This window comes from Leguminivora glycinivorella, chromosome 2 (assembly GCF_023078275.1).
Source record: "Leguminivora glycinivorella isolate SPB_JAAS2020 chromosome 2, LegGlyc_1.1, whole genome shotgun sequence".
In the NCBI taxonomy this organism is placed as follows: domain Eukaryota; kingdom Metazoa; phylum Arthropoda; class Insecta; order Lepidoptera; family Tortricidae; genus Leguminivora; species Leguminivora glycinivorella.
The window spans coordinates 26,645,600-26,661,254 of record NC_062972.1 but is presented as its reverse complement, the minus strand read 5'-3'; the positions used below and the strand labels follow the sequence as shown (position 1 = coordinate 26,661,254).

The window sequence follows — 15,655 nt, the reverse complement described above, 5'->3', positions numbered from 1 at the left end:
GAACTCTGGTGTTAAGGCCATTTGTAAAGAATCACTCACGCACTTAACTAAGTTTAAGTTCACTAAGTTAAGCTTTCAATAGGAACTGCTTCCGTTCCAGTTAAATATAATCAACTAGGTATATAACTTATAGGCCCTATTCGATCTTTAAGATACGTCAAATATTAGCTCAAGATACGATATGGATCAGATATGCCAGTATCAAAAATAAAGTTTCTTTAGTATGACTCTTACACTTACAGTCACCGGCAGAAGTATGACACACTTACAGTCACCGGCATAAATAAGTGATTATTTCTGTACCTTGTCGCTTTAAATCGTTTGACAATTTCGTACTTATTATATTTCAAACAAGACGTTAATGTGACAAGATATAGGAATCAATACATATTTATGCCGACCGGCATATCAATGACCGGTGACCGACATTTTCTGATCCATATATATCGTATCATTCGTATCTAAACCAGTATTTGACGAATCGAGCCGTACGTTCTATGTAAGATATTTGAAATAGGATGTGTGTTTTACTTTACTTTCATATCGATCTTTGAAGAAAAAAAAATAATTGAACTGATCGACGAAATCATGGATGTACTTAATTGACTTTGGATATAAATATACTTACTCGAGATTCGAGATCGAGTTTTACACCCTAGTCACATTTCATTTGATTTTTGGTCGGACTTTATACCTACAATACAAGTAAAACAAAGTGTTCTGCAAATCTTATTTATTATTTTAAAATGTATCTTTTTTACAATATAAAGGACAGCAGAGGGTACCCATATAAAAAGCACCTCGGCGATCGAATGCCGAAATTTGTGAACGATAACCCTCCGCGTCTATAAATTAAGGATAACGGAAATAAACCATTTAAATTAAACATCACAACGAACTTAAATAACATTAGACTTAACAAGAAGATGACATGGCGCGGCTGACTTATGGTTAATATTATGACTTAATCGTATTGCATGAAGACGATTAGTTCCGCCGGAGCACGGCGGGCTGTTACGATTGTTACGATTTTATCTCATTCCTGAGTCCGGCGAACGACAGATTTTATAGCGATGTACGACTTTTACTTTTGCTCGTTTCGCAAGCCTTACACAACTCCATTGATCGCCGGCGCGGCCATCGAGTCTACGATCACTCGCATGTCGATTTTGTTTATTCGTTTTGTGCTCACAACTCTGACATAATCGGATGAAAACTCGCAGCCCGCCGCGCGCGCTTCGCAATAAATACGCGACAATAAATAGTAATAAATTACAACCGAAGTTGAAAACTCTAACCTAACACAGCTGCCTGTGGCTTACGACTAAATGAGCTCATTCGATCACATTCTTTCCGCACGCGGCCGGACCGTTAAGTACAAAATAGGTAACTGAAGTTTCGGCCGGCCGCCTCAAACAGATCAACGCGGAGAAACTTAAACTAAACCGTCTAGAACACACGCGATCACATAAACAATTCGCTTCCTCGTACGAAATAGATTAAAAACTAAGCGGGCATAACGTGAAAGGCAGTTATCCAACGCGGTTAGAAAGGTGTCACGGTTGGCGGGCGCTTTCTAGCGCGAATAGAGCGCGAGGTCCGAAATTCTACGCTGGCGCGCAGCGGCGTGGAATCCGCGTGTGCCGTCGGGCACCAGCGGCGTCCGGGGCTCGAACCGAGGCGCGCAGGACAGCCTCCGCACTCCGCCGCCGCACTCCGGTCCAGTCAGCGAACACCCAGACAGCCGCCGCGCCAGCCAGCCATCACCGCTGCTGGCGCTGCTCGTACTCGCCTGCGAGGTCCGCCGCGATCCACAGTAGAATGAGACTCCCGAATCCGAGCTGTGGCTGCACGTTGATGGTCGTCGCGGTATCCAAGTCTGGATTTCTGGAGTACGAGGTGCGAAGAAACCGCTCGAGTTTCTTCTAAGGAAAGGATTTCCGTATCTATATTCATATTCTGCTTCACTGCCGCTGCAACAAGAGGAGTATTCGCATTCGTGGCGGCGCGGTGGCGGCCGGCGTATCGGTGCCTTCCTCTTAGGTTCCCGAGGGACACCGTTCAGTTCAAACACTCGCATCCCCTCGTCCTCGGAGTTCTGCAGTCGCAGCGCCTCCCGAGCCGATTCGGACTCTGTAAACTCAACTAAAGCACACACACAATTCACGAGACTGGGATTCTTGTTGAGGAACTGGCGAACGTCAGCGGGAACTGGATTACCAGGTCGGAGCACGCGGACTAAGGCTATTTCTCCGCAACTAGCAAACAGACGAGACACGTTTTCTACTGAAGGCTTGTCAATTGGCATCCGAACAGCTACCACGGTCCTGGATGGCGTGGTCTCGTCATAAGCCGGTAAGGGTTCGTTCCTACGTAGTTTGGTTCCCGCTTCGTTTATTTCCAATTTTGTTGATCGCTTTAAAGCCTCGGCAACCACCCTCCAATCTTTCGTCAGATGCTTGACGCGCTTGAAGCTCGAGATTAACTTTAGAGACACATAACCCTCCTTATTGCGACGAACGTGCTTGAGCAAGAAGGCATCCTTAGTAATGTTCGCATCGGAGAAGTAAAACTCCACTTGGGACACTATCCGGTTGGCGAGCTCGTCGTCGGGCGGGGTGTAGGGTGGCTCCTGCGTCTCCTGGGCGACTTCGCAGCCAGAGTCCTTGCCTCCTCCGGAGCCTGCCTCGGAGGCTGTATCGGAGAGGTCGGCATGGTCGTCGGTGGAGAGACGGCGGTCGGTGGCGATGCCTTCATCCTCGGGCACGCCCGGGCTAGAAGGGCTCTCCATGTTGACTGATAGTGAGACTCCACTAATATATACGCATTACACGCGCGTCTCGCTCGGTAGCGCGGTACGGACTGCGAGCGCGCGGCGGGCACGCGGCTCTTTTATAAGGTCGGGGGGATGTGTCGGTAAAAGTGACTCGGAAATACGAGATGACATTGCCATGTGCTGTATCGTAATTAGCTTACTGTTAGTAAGGTGGCATTGTGTTCAAAGGAGGTTACTATACTCACTATTCGCGTTTGGAGGAACGCGCAGTCTCACGCAAACTCTTATCGCGAACATGCAACGATTACACGAATGTAAACATTGAAAGGCGTTTCTGCTATTGATAGCGGAATATATGTTTGTATGATTACATGATTACAGACCGTTACCGCGATCTGTGTTGGTATTTGTAACAAGGCCGGAATGCATCTTCGCCATGATATGATGCGTTCCGTTTATTGTGCAGAAAATGCCAAGATAATTTAATGAATCATTAATTATATTGGTCCGTCCGTAGTATATGGTGTTCATATTAATAAACCTAACTTTTTTGTGTTTAATAAATACTTGCTTAGAATAAGCACATAGAAAGAACATACTACCTATACTCTTCTTTTTTCTGATAATCAAATGTAACATGCATTAAAATTCCATTGAAACAGTAAATAATAACTGATGGTCTAGTCAAAACAAATGCCGAACGAAAAGCAGAAATTGTCGAGGAACATACATATTTTTGGCTCTAGTCCCCCTGTGTTTATTTGTTTATTTATTACAGAGTGTAGCCAAATAACGGGATAGCAGATGCAAAGAAAAGGCTCACGATTTATACAGAATTATACGATATTTTCTTTTCGATATCTCCCCAAGACATTTCGTCCCCAGTCTTGGTCCAAGTCTATCTCACTGAGAGTAGGTTATGGTGTTTCATGAAATTTCAGATTTCCTTAGTGATCTTACCTACGTTTTTTTTTCGATCTCATTTTACGCATGATACTTTCATCGTATTTCAGTATTTCTAAGTCATTTCAGTCTCGATTGTAGTCAATAAATTATCCATTGTTCTGCTTACATAAATTTATATATTCCTTATATGATGTGCCAGATGGGCTGGCTTCTACTAGTACTACTATACAATCATCTATCTCAATATATATAACAACATATGTTATTGTATTCTCTTGTCACTTACGGCCGTTTGACATTAACTCTGAAAACATCAGGTGATAGTGGGGGCGAGCAGAAATATTCGCAACTATACAACGCAGGCTATTTCACCCATTTTATAATGACCCCTGAGTACTCATAGATGTAAAGACTTTACAAGTCAAGTTATACAGGCTGGTTTTAAATTTGGGGAATAGATAAGACTGAAGCCCTTTGCGTCACCGAATTCTGCCGAATAAGAGGCTTATCGTTGTGCAACCCCGGTAATTGGATGATTATTCAACGATAGTTAGTGACGAATAATTACTGAAGACCTTCAATGGCGGCCGGTGCCCTGTTATAGGCGCTGTTTTTCTTGGATAACAGTGGCATGACATAAACCCGCCAGACTCACCGCATCCAAAGTGTGTAGTTTCTGAAGAAGTCAATTAAAATTTGATTTTCTTGCCGTAATATGCCGTGATCCGCTATCTCCAAAATTATTCACCAGCACCCTTGAAGAAGTTTTAAAGCCTGGCGGTTTCCTGGGAGAATAGAGGAATAGTCGTCGGAGACAAGAGGTTATCAAACCTTCGCTTCGCCGAACTTTGCTTCCTCGGAATCCGAACTGCAAGAAATGCTCCAAGATCTGAGCAACGCAAGCTTTCAGGTTGGACTTCGAATGAATCGTGCAAAGACACAAGTGATGACCAACAGCAAGAAACGTAGGGTCGAGGTAGATGGGCAGAATATACAATATGTCGACGAGTATATTTACTTGGGCCAGCTAGTCTCTTTCAGCAACAGGCAAGACAAAGAAGTCGAACGCCGTGTCGATAACGCTTGGAAGAGCTACTGGTCCATGAAGGAGCTTATGAAGGGAAACCTTCCACTGTCACTCAAGCGAAAACTCGTCGACATGTGTATTCTGCCTGTCCTAACCTACGGCGCCCAATCATGGTCACTCACAGAGTTTCAGAAGTCCAAACTAAGGTTTGCCAACGCGCTATGGAGCGCAGCATTCTAGGTGTCAAAAGGACCGATCGAGTCCGAAACACTACGCTGCGCTCCAAAACTCGCATTGCTGATGTTGGCAAAAAAACCGCCAGGCTTAAATGTGACTGGGCCGGCCACGTCTATCGCATGCATCCGGATAGGTGGGCTAACATAGCCACCAAGTGGATGCCGACGAAGAAGCGAGGGCCGGGCAGGCCCAGGCAAAGATGGCGAAACGATCTTGACGCCTTTCTGAAGAACTGGCCGGAGGAAACAGAGAACAGGGAGTCATGGAGAGCCAGGGGAGAGGCCTTTGCCCAGCAGTGGGACACTCAAATAGGCTAACAAAAAAAATAGTTATTTGTTATACAAGGGGGCAAAGTTGTATTTTAACGCCGAGTGTGGAATTGAAAAACGAGCAAGTGAAAGGATTCTATAGTTGAACCACGAGCGAAGCCAGTGGTTCGAGAATAGAATCCTGAACTTGCGAGTTTTTTAACACACGAGAAGTAAAATACATTTGCACCCGAGTGTAACACAAAACTTTTCCCCTCACAGTAGCGAGGAAACTACAACGCAAAAAATGCGTTTATAACTGCTTCCAGTACTTTCACAGGTGGTAAATCATCTTTATTACTGGATTCACCTACTTTTATAAATTTTAAAGCAGTTAATTTGAATTTATTCAAGGTCAAATTACTTTATCCACTAGTGGATAAAATGCGTTTTTACCCGCTGGTATTAAAGGACAAAACACGTGTTTCCGAGCTAGTGAGGGGAAAAATATATGACAGTCAAAGCATATACTAAGTAGGTAAATACATTTGTGCCGACCAGCTGATGATGCAGTCAGAAAATGCCCAAAAGATGCTCTTCAGCGGACACCCATATCAAATTTGGGGTGAAGCTGAGTTCTGAGTTGCGGCCGCTTGACTTCGTGTGGGTTCATTCATCATTTTATCTATTTTCTATTAGTAGAATTCGTAACGAGTGGTCCTATTGTTTATCATGTTTCGAAAAGATTTTTATTTACATTTTATTCTGACAAAACCAACGATACGAATTTCAGAATCGGCCTCCAGTCAGAAAAAAGGCAGAGGTAAAGAAAGAAAAAACTGTATACGTTTCCCGAAATACGAAACGATGGTACGCCCTTTATCCGAACATATGAGGATTGCCCCAACCCCAAGGTCAAAGAGGATCGAGTATTATAGAGAGTTACTGTCGAAGTAAAATGTGTAATCACAGTGCATATTATAGACTGCCATCTCTTGACACAGGCTTCAAACTTTTGAACCTCAGTTTTGACAATTTGGCCCATATTCTTAGTTTGATATGTTTTAAAATGTCAAATATTAATATTAGCGCCATCTAGCTGAGCGTACCCCAAAGGTGTAATGCCATCAAGGCCACCGTGCCTTTTTCTGGATGGTACTGACTGAGGTACGTTTTTTTCTTAGACTTTATCTGTCTATCCGGAGTTATATATGTATTTGCCAAAGGTATACCAAAGCGTGTCATTGCTGAATGCGGACGATCATGCGAACTTCCCTATGATGCAACTAAAGAAGGAAGTGATTTTGCAATATGTCTTAATCTCGCTCATCTCGCTAACAGCTTCTTACCACGGCATTCAAGTAAGTTAGCACTTAGCTACTTTATAATTAACACATCATCTTATTGTTATTTATATTTAGACAAGCGCTGGTGGCCTAGCGGTAAGAGCGTGCGACTTTCGATCCGGAGGTCGCGGGTTCGAAACCCGGCTCGTACCTACCAATGAGTTTTTCGGAACTTATGTGCGAAATGTCATTTGATATTTGCCAGTCGCTTTTCGGTGAAGGAAAACATCGTGAGGAAACTGGACTAATCCCAATAAGGCCTAGTTACCCTCCGGGTTGGAAGGTCAGATGGCAGTCGCCTTCGTAAAACTAGTGCCTGCGCCAAATCTTGGGATTAGTTGTCAAAGCGGACCCCAGGCTCCCATGAGCCGTGGCAAATGCCGGGATAAAGCAAGGAGGTTGATGATCATCTTATTGTTATAAAATATCTTGTTCATTATCAGTGCTTAATATTAAGCCTTCATTTATAAATAATTTATTAAGAAATTGAACAACTGAAATGTTATAATAATGCATGTATTATCCACAAACTTTGTATCTATTTTTATATTGATATTAAGGAATAAATGGCTTTTTTATTTTTATTTTATTTATTTAATATTAAGCCTCTTTAATTTTTGTGTGCAGTGAAAATATTCAGTTTTGCCCCCGCGAATAAATTATTTAGTCTATTGAGACTTGAGAAATTATGAATTTACTTATTAATATAAAAAAATCCAATTCTAGTATTCTGCGGAAGATTTTTTTTTCGTCATTTCGGCTTTGTGCTATAGTGAAAGTTGTTTAATACGATCTATGATGCGATCCCAAAAAATATTACATGTGCTTGATACACCCTGTATAAGTACGTATTAGCTCTGCTTTTAATTATTATCAGAAGCAGTATGGCTACCATGAAAGTGAACGCTTACTAGAACCAAAAATTACACAAATTTTCCGTTTTACAGTCGAGTTCATAAATTATGTGTACAACTTCACATTAACTCGTTGCAATAAATGTGAAAAAATATGCACATATTTATGAGCTCGACTGTACGCTATTGAGTAACGTTCCTTTATCTTCTTCTTCAGGTGACATCCTCTTCGAATGTCGGCTACCACAGTCCAGAACTCCTCTTTATTTGCAGTTTTTCTGCCCAGCAGGCGTAGCCGAATGCCCAAACGCTCACGAAACGAAACGCTCGTAGATATCTATCTCTAGCGCTCTTGCGTATTAGCGTGACAGAGCCTGACTACCTTTCGCTGCGTTTCGTTTTCGTTTCGCGTCGTAGAAATGCCATTCGGCTACGGCACCAGCGCGGCAGCGTCTATTCCCGTATTTCCCGTCCAGCTCCTAAGGTTAGCCATCCAGGTTGTTTTTCTTTTTCCTTTGCCCGTTTTGCCTTCGGTTCCTATCTAAAACATCAACCATCTCTCACATAACTGAAGAATGTCCTGAAAGGAGGTTCCCCGGAAATATGCAGGACCTCCTGGCAATCACACCGGAAGCAAGGGATTGGCTATTAAAATTGGATGTTAAATTGTAATTTTACTTTAATGCATGTATAATAATTTAAATTTTAACAGGAATAAAGCCATACGACATAATAATCTCATGGTAAAGGTACTTGTTGTAAAGAGTGTTATTTTCGTATTCACAATGTCTTTTAAAAACGTGCCTGTTGATTTTAAAATCCAATTTAGGATTAAATTGAATTACATTTACCAATTACAGTTTTGAAATGGTAATAAAAAGTAAAAGGGATAGCAAATATGTAGCAAATCAATCCGTTTCGGTCACGGAGAAATAGATACATTGAGTATAATTATGGTATTTGCTTTTATATTTCATTTTATCTGTTTACCTAATAAGAAATACTAATGGCCACAATTGTGTTGTGTAGACAGATTGTCAACTGTTCAATTTCGAAAGCCTTTTGGTAACACACTTTTTCTTTCATGGGGTCGGTTAATTTTTATAATCGTGTTCAGTTGTATCTAAAATTCTAAATACGCGAGCAAAAATGTCTAGACACTACCACAGATTAATAAATAGTTACTAAAACGACTCTTATATTTTATCATATTGATACCTATGTAATTTTTTTTACCATCTAATTAAAAGGAAGCGTAGCATGTTAAAAAAGATCTTTTTTATTTTTTTACACAAACATTTTTAAGTTCTAAACAACATACAATATTATAGCAATTTATCAGTATCAAGTTCAAAAATAAAAAGGTATAGTAAAATAAACAGTCGATAAATTATGACGTCTTTAAATTTTTAATTTTTGATACAAAATAAATATTAGCTTCAATGTACGCCACTATTGTTGTCATTGATGTTGTCTGTCACACTTTAGACTTAACAGCATTCGCAATACATTACCTCTTAGAAAAAAAACTTTCAAGGGTGATAAAAATCAAAATACAAGTTATTTTTAAATGTCGCCGAACAAATGTTGATCAGTATAAGGAGAATAGCCTAGAGTTCAATTATTCGCCTTTGTTACAGGCCCCACTCTGTATATTATTAAGTAGTAAGTTAAGAACTTAAGTAAATAAATTCGATTGTGAAACACAGCGACCTTAACATTAAACATCCATAAGAAATTTTAAAATCCGTTTGAAAACTATTTGTTCGTGTCAACCGTATAAGACATTAAGCCCTACATTAATGAATGTCATACATAATTTATCTAACTAAGTACAATATTCGTAGTTTCTTTAGCACATATTAAATGCCCAACCAAAATGCCTGCGCGAAAACGTAATTAAATAATTTCCACCTAAAATGAAGTAATAAAAAAAACCTTGACCCATGCCCCAATTTAGGGTGCTTCATCTGATAACGACTTCCTACATACTCGCAGCATTCTAAGGAACTACCTAAGCGTTAAAATATAAATACCAAGTAATAAGATACATGTACCCATTACCAATCATGAGAAGTTTTTAAATCTAAGCCAGGATTTAAAATATGGCAGAACCGAATATTCGGCCGAATGCTCGGATCGGTAACAGCTGAACCGAATGTTCACCGAATATTCGTATTCGTCAAAGTCCGTATTCGGCCCATCTCTAGAAGTAATAAAAAAATCCTTGACCCATGCCCCAATTTAGGGTGCTTAGCACGCAAGTAATACACACATACATACAATCTGACATAATTCGGCTGACAAAGTATTTGGGTTACGTCACTGTTAGGGCTTCGTATCGTAATAGTATAAACTGATTTTTTGCTTGGTGGCTTCTGTAAGGCTTATTTAGTAGAAAAGGTTTTCATACCACATAATTAGGCGTTTAATGATTAATGTCATTAGATAAAATTAACTGGGGTAATAAAATAGTCTAAAAACATTTGATAATATCTTTCTCGTTACTCGGTTCCAATAAAGATTTACCGTTGGTTTTACCACGTTTTATGTACTTATCTTAGGTGGGTACCTTAAGTCGATTAACTAAGAAATGAATTTACTTTATAACTTCGTGCTTAGTAACAAAGAAAAGATGCTTTGCATATTCATTCGAGTTTTACCTTAACCTAGCATCATAATAATTATAACAAATTCAATATGGCCGCGCGCTCAAAGCTGGCGTAGCTTATTTTCGCCCGTTACATCATCCGCCTCGGTAGCGCAGTAGGCAGCGCGTAAGTCTCATAATCTTAAGGTCGTGAGTTCGATCCTCACCCGGGGCATATCTTTTTGCATTTTTTTTTCAAAATTATTTTTAACAGAAATATGTAAAATGTAACTTCATTATTTAATAAATCAATATTTATGTTCTGATAACAAATGATTGCATAACCTGCCCATTATTATTTATATTTTATTTCCTTCTTATGGTCATTATCCTGTTACCTTCTGTACCTAGGTACTTCCTGATAATAATGTGAAATAAATTATCAATTTTCCTTCCTTGGGTGGTTTTTCGTGAATTAAAATTAAACTTTAAATTTCAGTTCAGTCACTTTAATTTCATGATTCCTTATATCTAAATATATACTTCTATGGGTAGCAGCTTAGGCCGTTTTCACATTATCCGGTCCGATATCGGGTGTCGGACCGACATCCTACATCCTATAAATGCTTCCGATAGTGTCGGATGTAGGTCCGATAAAACGCATTGTTCCAAATCAATGAAGTATGATTTTGTATCAAGAAATAAATAAAAAATGTTTTATATTTAATAATTATAAGCACTAATATTCCAAATATTATATTGTAAAATTAAAATAACGAGCATAAAAAATACTCAGAGTGTCAGGCAAAATAAATAATTTTACATTCAAATATATCTACTAAAAGATGAAAAACCTAGTATCCGCAATTCGGACCGATGCATTACCTACAACCTTTTTTTTTTTCAATGGAAACTGTCAACTAATTTGAATTTCGATCATTAACAACTGTTTAATAGACGCCATTTTTGTCACGCACACTACTACAAACTTATACCTACATTATATACGCACACAAACAAAATATTATTGGCCGACAACTGGCGGGGGGTCCGGCATGCTAAAAATGGTCGGAAGCGTCCTGCCGATATCGGCAGTTCGATGGTGCCTCGAACAAAAACTGTTATAGGAGAGTGCCATCGGCATTAAATGCGCAATTTTTGCGTTTTATATCGTTTTTTAGTAATAACGATTTATTGAATACATAAATGAAGACCTGGAAGCGCATAAATCTTACATTTTACATCCTTCCTACATCCGATATCGGATCGGATAATGTGAAAACGGCCTTAAGATACAACTGTAATTTACAACTTTATTAATATAATGTTTATGTCATTTAAAATTGCGTTATGTATTTTATTTGCATATTTACTTAAAATTTGATTTTTACGAGCTGTGTTAACATCATTGAATTTAATAATTTCAGTGATTCAATTGTAATATTTATTAACAAAATCATAATATTACACGTCATTACAAATTAAAACATACTTTCTTAGTAAGACTTGTAGCAAATTTATTAAGCTTTAATATTGTAGAATAATGTCACTAGGAGTGCTAGGACGCATAGTTTTTGTAACTTTGCAAAGCGTACAAGTTTCTAATAGCTCGGCGACGCGCATGTGACACCTCTTGAGTTGCAGGCGTCCATAGGTTACGGTGACCGCTTTCCATCAGGCGGTACCTGCACGTTTCATAAACCCATAAAACTAAATTTACATATAAATTCTAACAATCACACTACAACACAAGAAATACATAAAGAAACGATTATAGGTATGATAATATGGAGAGTATCGTGGCATTTTTCTCACGATTTTTGCAATTTATATGAAAATAGTAAAATGTCAGCCTTCATCCACACCTACTATAATATTATTAAATACATAAATATTATAAGACATTCTTACACAGATTGACTCCCACGGTAAGCTCTAGAAGGCTTGTGTTGCAGGTACTCAGACAACGATATATATAATATACAAACTATACAAATACTTATTAGAAAACATCCATGACTCAGGAACAAATAAATGCCCTTACCGGGATTCGAACACGGCGTAGCAGGCAGGTCCACTTAGTGTCACTACGCGTTACAAGCACATGTGAGAATCTGCTGACCTAGCCAAGGTTACAATCACTATTGCTTTAACAACGAAATGCTTTGTTTCTCTTTCGCTCTAAGTACAACATTTAGTGCTATACATTACAAAAACGAAACGCCGCGAAAGGTAGTCTGGCTCTGTCACGCCAAAACGCAAGAGAGATAGAGATAGATATCTACGCGCGTTTCGTTTCGTGAGCGTTTGTGCCATTCGGCTACGCACGCTGTTCCCAATTTCCCGATTAGATACATTTCTAGAACCCCCTCGACTTGAAACGATTTAAGTACCTATTTTCAGCCAACGGAAATCCCACATTATCACATAATACTCATAATACAATATTCCTTATACATAACAAGGTCAGCAGTAGTACATAACAAGTCTGTTTGTCCGCGAACCTGGCACATGACCTCACCGCGACAGCATTGCGCCGTCGGAATACCGAATAATGTTGTATAACATGAGTAATGTACAGAATACCAACCGGAGCGAACTTTGACCATTTACAAAGCCATCAGGGTGGCTAGCCGAATGGCACAATCGCTCACGAAACGCTCACGAAACGTAGATATCTAAATGCACAGAGCCAATCGCTTTCGTTTGGCGTCGGAGAAATGCCATTCGGCTACGGGGCCTGGGTACGTAGCTAAATGCACAAACGCTTACGAGCTAGCTATCTCTATCGCTCTTCCATATTAGCGCGACAGAGTCAGAGTTTTTTTTTGTAGGACTATAGCGTCAAGGGTCAAGTCAAGGCCAGATCTTCCATTACTGCGTTTGCATATTCGAGAAAAAGAGAGTATTAGAAATTAAAAAGGTACTTAGATCCACGCCCATTTAGATAGACTCAAGGCTGATATGATGGCCTGATGATGTGGGTCTTCACCGATTATCAAGATTTTGTATTATTTGCGTGACTCGTGTCAGTGGAGCCTCATTTATTTACTCGATTATAATTACTGTGGGTGTAAGGTAAATTAGTTATTTTACTAGACAGTTTGACAGACAAAAAACAAACAGTACATACGTACCTACAACCCTTCACGGGGCGTTCATTGTGTTATATTTGCCTATAGGACTTTTTAATTTATAACAATAGGCTACTTGCCTCCTAGCCAAATCAGCATCTTTTTAAGAACTGTCAAAACGAATTTGAACGACTTGCTAATATGGAATTAATATGAAATCGAATTGAGTGACGTCACGGACAATTCAGTTACTTGATATATTTATGTGTACCTGACTTATTAAATATAAATTAGATATAAAAATAACTTCTGTCCATGTTTTTCTTATAATTATCTGATGCTTTATTTCATGCAAGATACTTATAACATATTTTATTTTAAGAACAGTCAACTTCCCTATTAAGTACATAAAATTCAAATTGATATTCCTGCTACTGAGTTACACTTCGAATTACCTTTTACTACTGATAATAGGTCCGACCCATATCTGCAGAAATCATTTCCATTTTCATCGTCATTAAGAAAGTGTAGAAGCAAGTCCTATCTCTAAACCATATATGGAATGATCTCAAAAATGCGTCACCATTTTGCTAAGGCATTGAAAAACCTATAGTCGATAAATGAAACTCGTTGACAATCCCTTTCCATATCCTTCGTCAAGGCGACTTCCGGCCGTTAGCGTGTCTAGGCCGCGGATAAAATGCTAAAACTACACGTCTGACATGCGTGACATGTCGACTTCCGTGCCAATGTGATACCGACATGGATATCTAAAGGCTACAGGTTGTGCAAAACTTTTATTTTTTTTGTAAATAGCTTTTACCCGCAGCTTCACTCGCGTTAAATTCTTAATTTTTTTTTTTTATTGAAAACAAAGATTACAGTTATACAGTTTCTAGTTTTTTCGCCAAACTTTCGTTTAACGGCGAAATGAAGCAAAGTTAGTACCTTAAACTGCGGATTGCTCCTTACAAACTTCCATCCTATTTTAGGGAAGTGGGGAGTTAGAAAGAGACAAAAAATACGTGCTTCCCATCCCTTCAACTATCACCACTTAAAAAATCACGTCAATTTGTCGCTCCGTTTTGCCGTGAAAGATGGACAAACAAACAGTCACAAATAGTTTCCCATTTATAATATTAAATATCTGAGTTTTAAAAGATCACCGTCAACATCATATGCGGCTTTTGTCATTCAGCTGAGCACACAGTTCATGTCTCAATCTCCTTAGTCTAAATGAGCCAACGAAACGGAAGCACTACCTTCCTCTGAAAACAGTCTCCTAATATTTTGCCAAGTTCCAAGTTAGGTTTCATAAGTTCAGGCCATGGAATTGCTAAAGAATTGCATTTCTTTTTTTATGCCATTTTTTTTATTTTAATTTTTTTAGGGAATTTTAGGTCGATTGTACTCAGAATCACGAGGACTTTCAATGTCACTGCAGGACAAAAAGTGTCCCAAAATGTCCATACATTTTTGTTACTTTCCTATTTTGTTACCCCACACAACATGTACGGAAAATGGTAACACATGGAAAATGGTAATACTGCATACTAGGATTAAAAAGGCTAGTGATTCTGAGAAGAAACAGCATTTTTTTTTTTTTTCAAAAATATCACATTTCATAAAAGTGGCGAAAAAAAAAGAAATGCTCTAAAATGCAGATAAGCGCGCTTGAAACCCTAATATCGTTGTACAAACCTCTGGTGTTTCGGGTGTCCATGGGCGGCGGTGATCGCTTACCATCAGGCGACCTGTCTGCTCGTTTGCCTCCTATCCCATAAAAAAAATAGGGAAAATCCTGGTGTCCGAATAAGCTCAAATACCTGCTATTACCTTCGCTTGCTTGGTTAGGTAATAATAAAAAGTTATGGTCTGGTAGATAAAAAATAACGTCAACACGGAAATAGTAATGTCAAATGTGGGCTTTTATTATCTGCCCTTTTAACATAAAATTGTCCTTTACTAATTATATTAAATATTTTACTGTTTAACTTACTTATTTACATTTTTTTTTTTAACCTTAGTTATACAAACATACAAGTTTATCAGCAATAAAATATTAACAGCAGAATATTAATTGTTTTATAAATAACCTGTCAATGATTCAACAAAAACATCGCACTCTTGGCAGAAGCTTGACCTACTCGACTCTTATATGGCTGGTCACTAGCTTGAATGAAGCATACCAAATCAGGAAAGTACAGTCAACAACACAGCTCAACACAGCTGTGAATACAGACACAGTGCCAAATATACAGTATGTAAACCAACGAAAACCATTTACTGAAGCCTGTTAATATTTAAGTTACACAGAGCAACTTTTACTATGGGACCAACACCCAAAACGCGAAATAAAAATTTACTCTCCCATAGGAAATACTTACTATAAAATAAAACTACCTATGAAACTGTCAGAAGATATTTTCGTGATTTCGGGGTTTATCCCATAGTAAAAGTTTCTCAGTATCACCTGGACATTTACGGGTTACAGTAAATGGTTTTCGTTAGTTTACATACTGTATGTACCTATACACACCTTAACGTACAAGCAATAAAGTTCTGTATATTTGACACTTTGGCTACATTTACAGCTG

The 15,655-nt window shown here is 38.9% G+C and overlaps 1 protein-coding gene and 1 non-coding gene across 2 annotated transcripts; one reads left to right on the top strand and one right to left on the bottom strand.

Moving 5' to 3' along the window:
• Window positions 1–718: 718 nt before the first annotated feature.
• LOC125237393 (la-related protein 6) lies at window positions 719–2,877 on the bottom strand. Its single transcript, XM_048144425.1, has one exon. The coding sequence runs from the start codon at window positions 2,789–2,791 to the stop codon at window positions 1,577–1,579; it is 1,215 nt and encodes a 404-aa protein (XP_048000382.1). The 5' UTR covers window positions 2,792–2,877; the 3' UTR covers window positions 719–1,576.
• A 7,269-nt stretch (window positions 2,878–10,146) lies between these two features.
• Trnam-cau lies at window positions 10,147–10,219 on the top strand. The gene has a single exon. It is a non-coding gene; the product is annotated as a tRNA-Met (tRNA).
• Window positions 10,220–15,655: the final 5,436 nt, after the last annotated feature.

Coding starts and splice junctions, on each gene's coding strand:
- LOC125237393 (XM_048144425.1), bottom strand. CDS start 2,791: ATGGAGAGCCCTTCTAGCCCGGGCGTGCCCGAGGATGAAGGCATCGCC.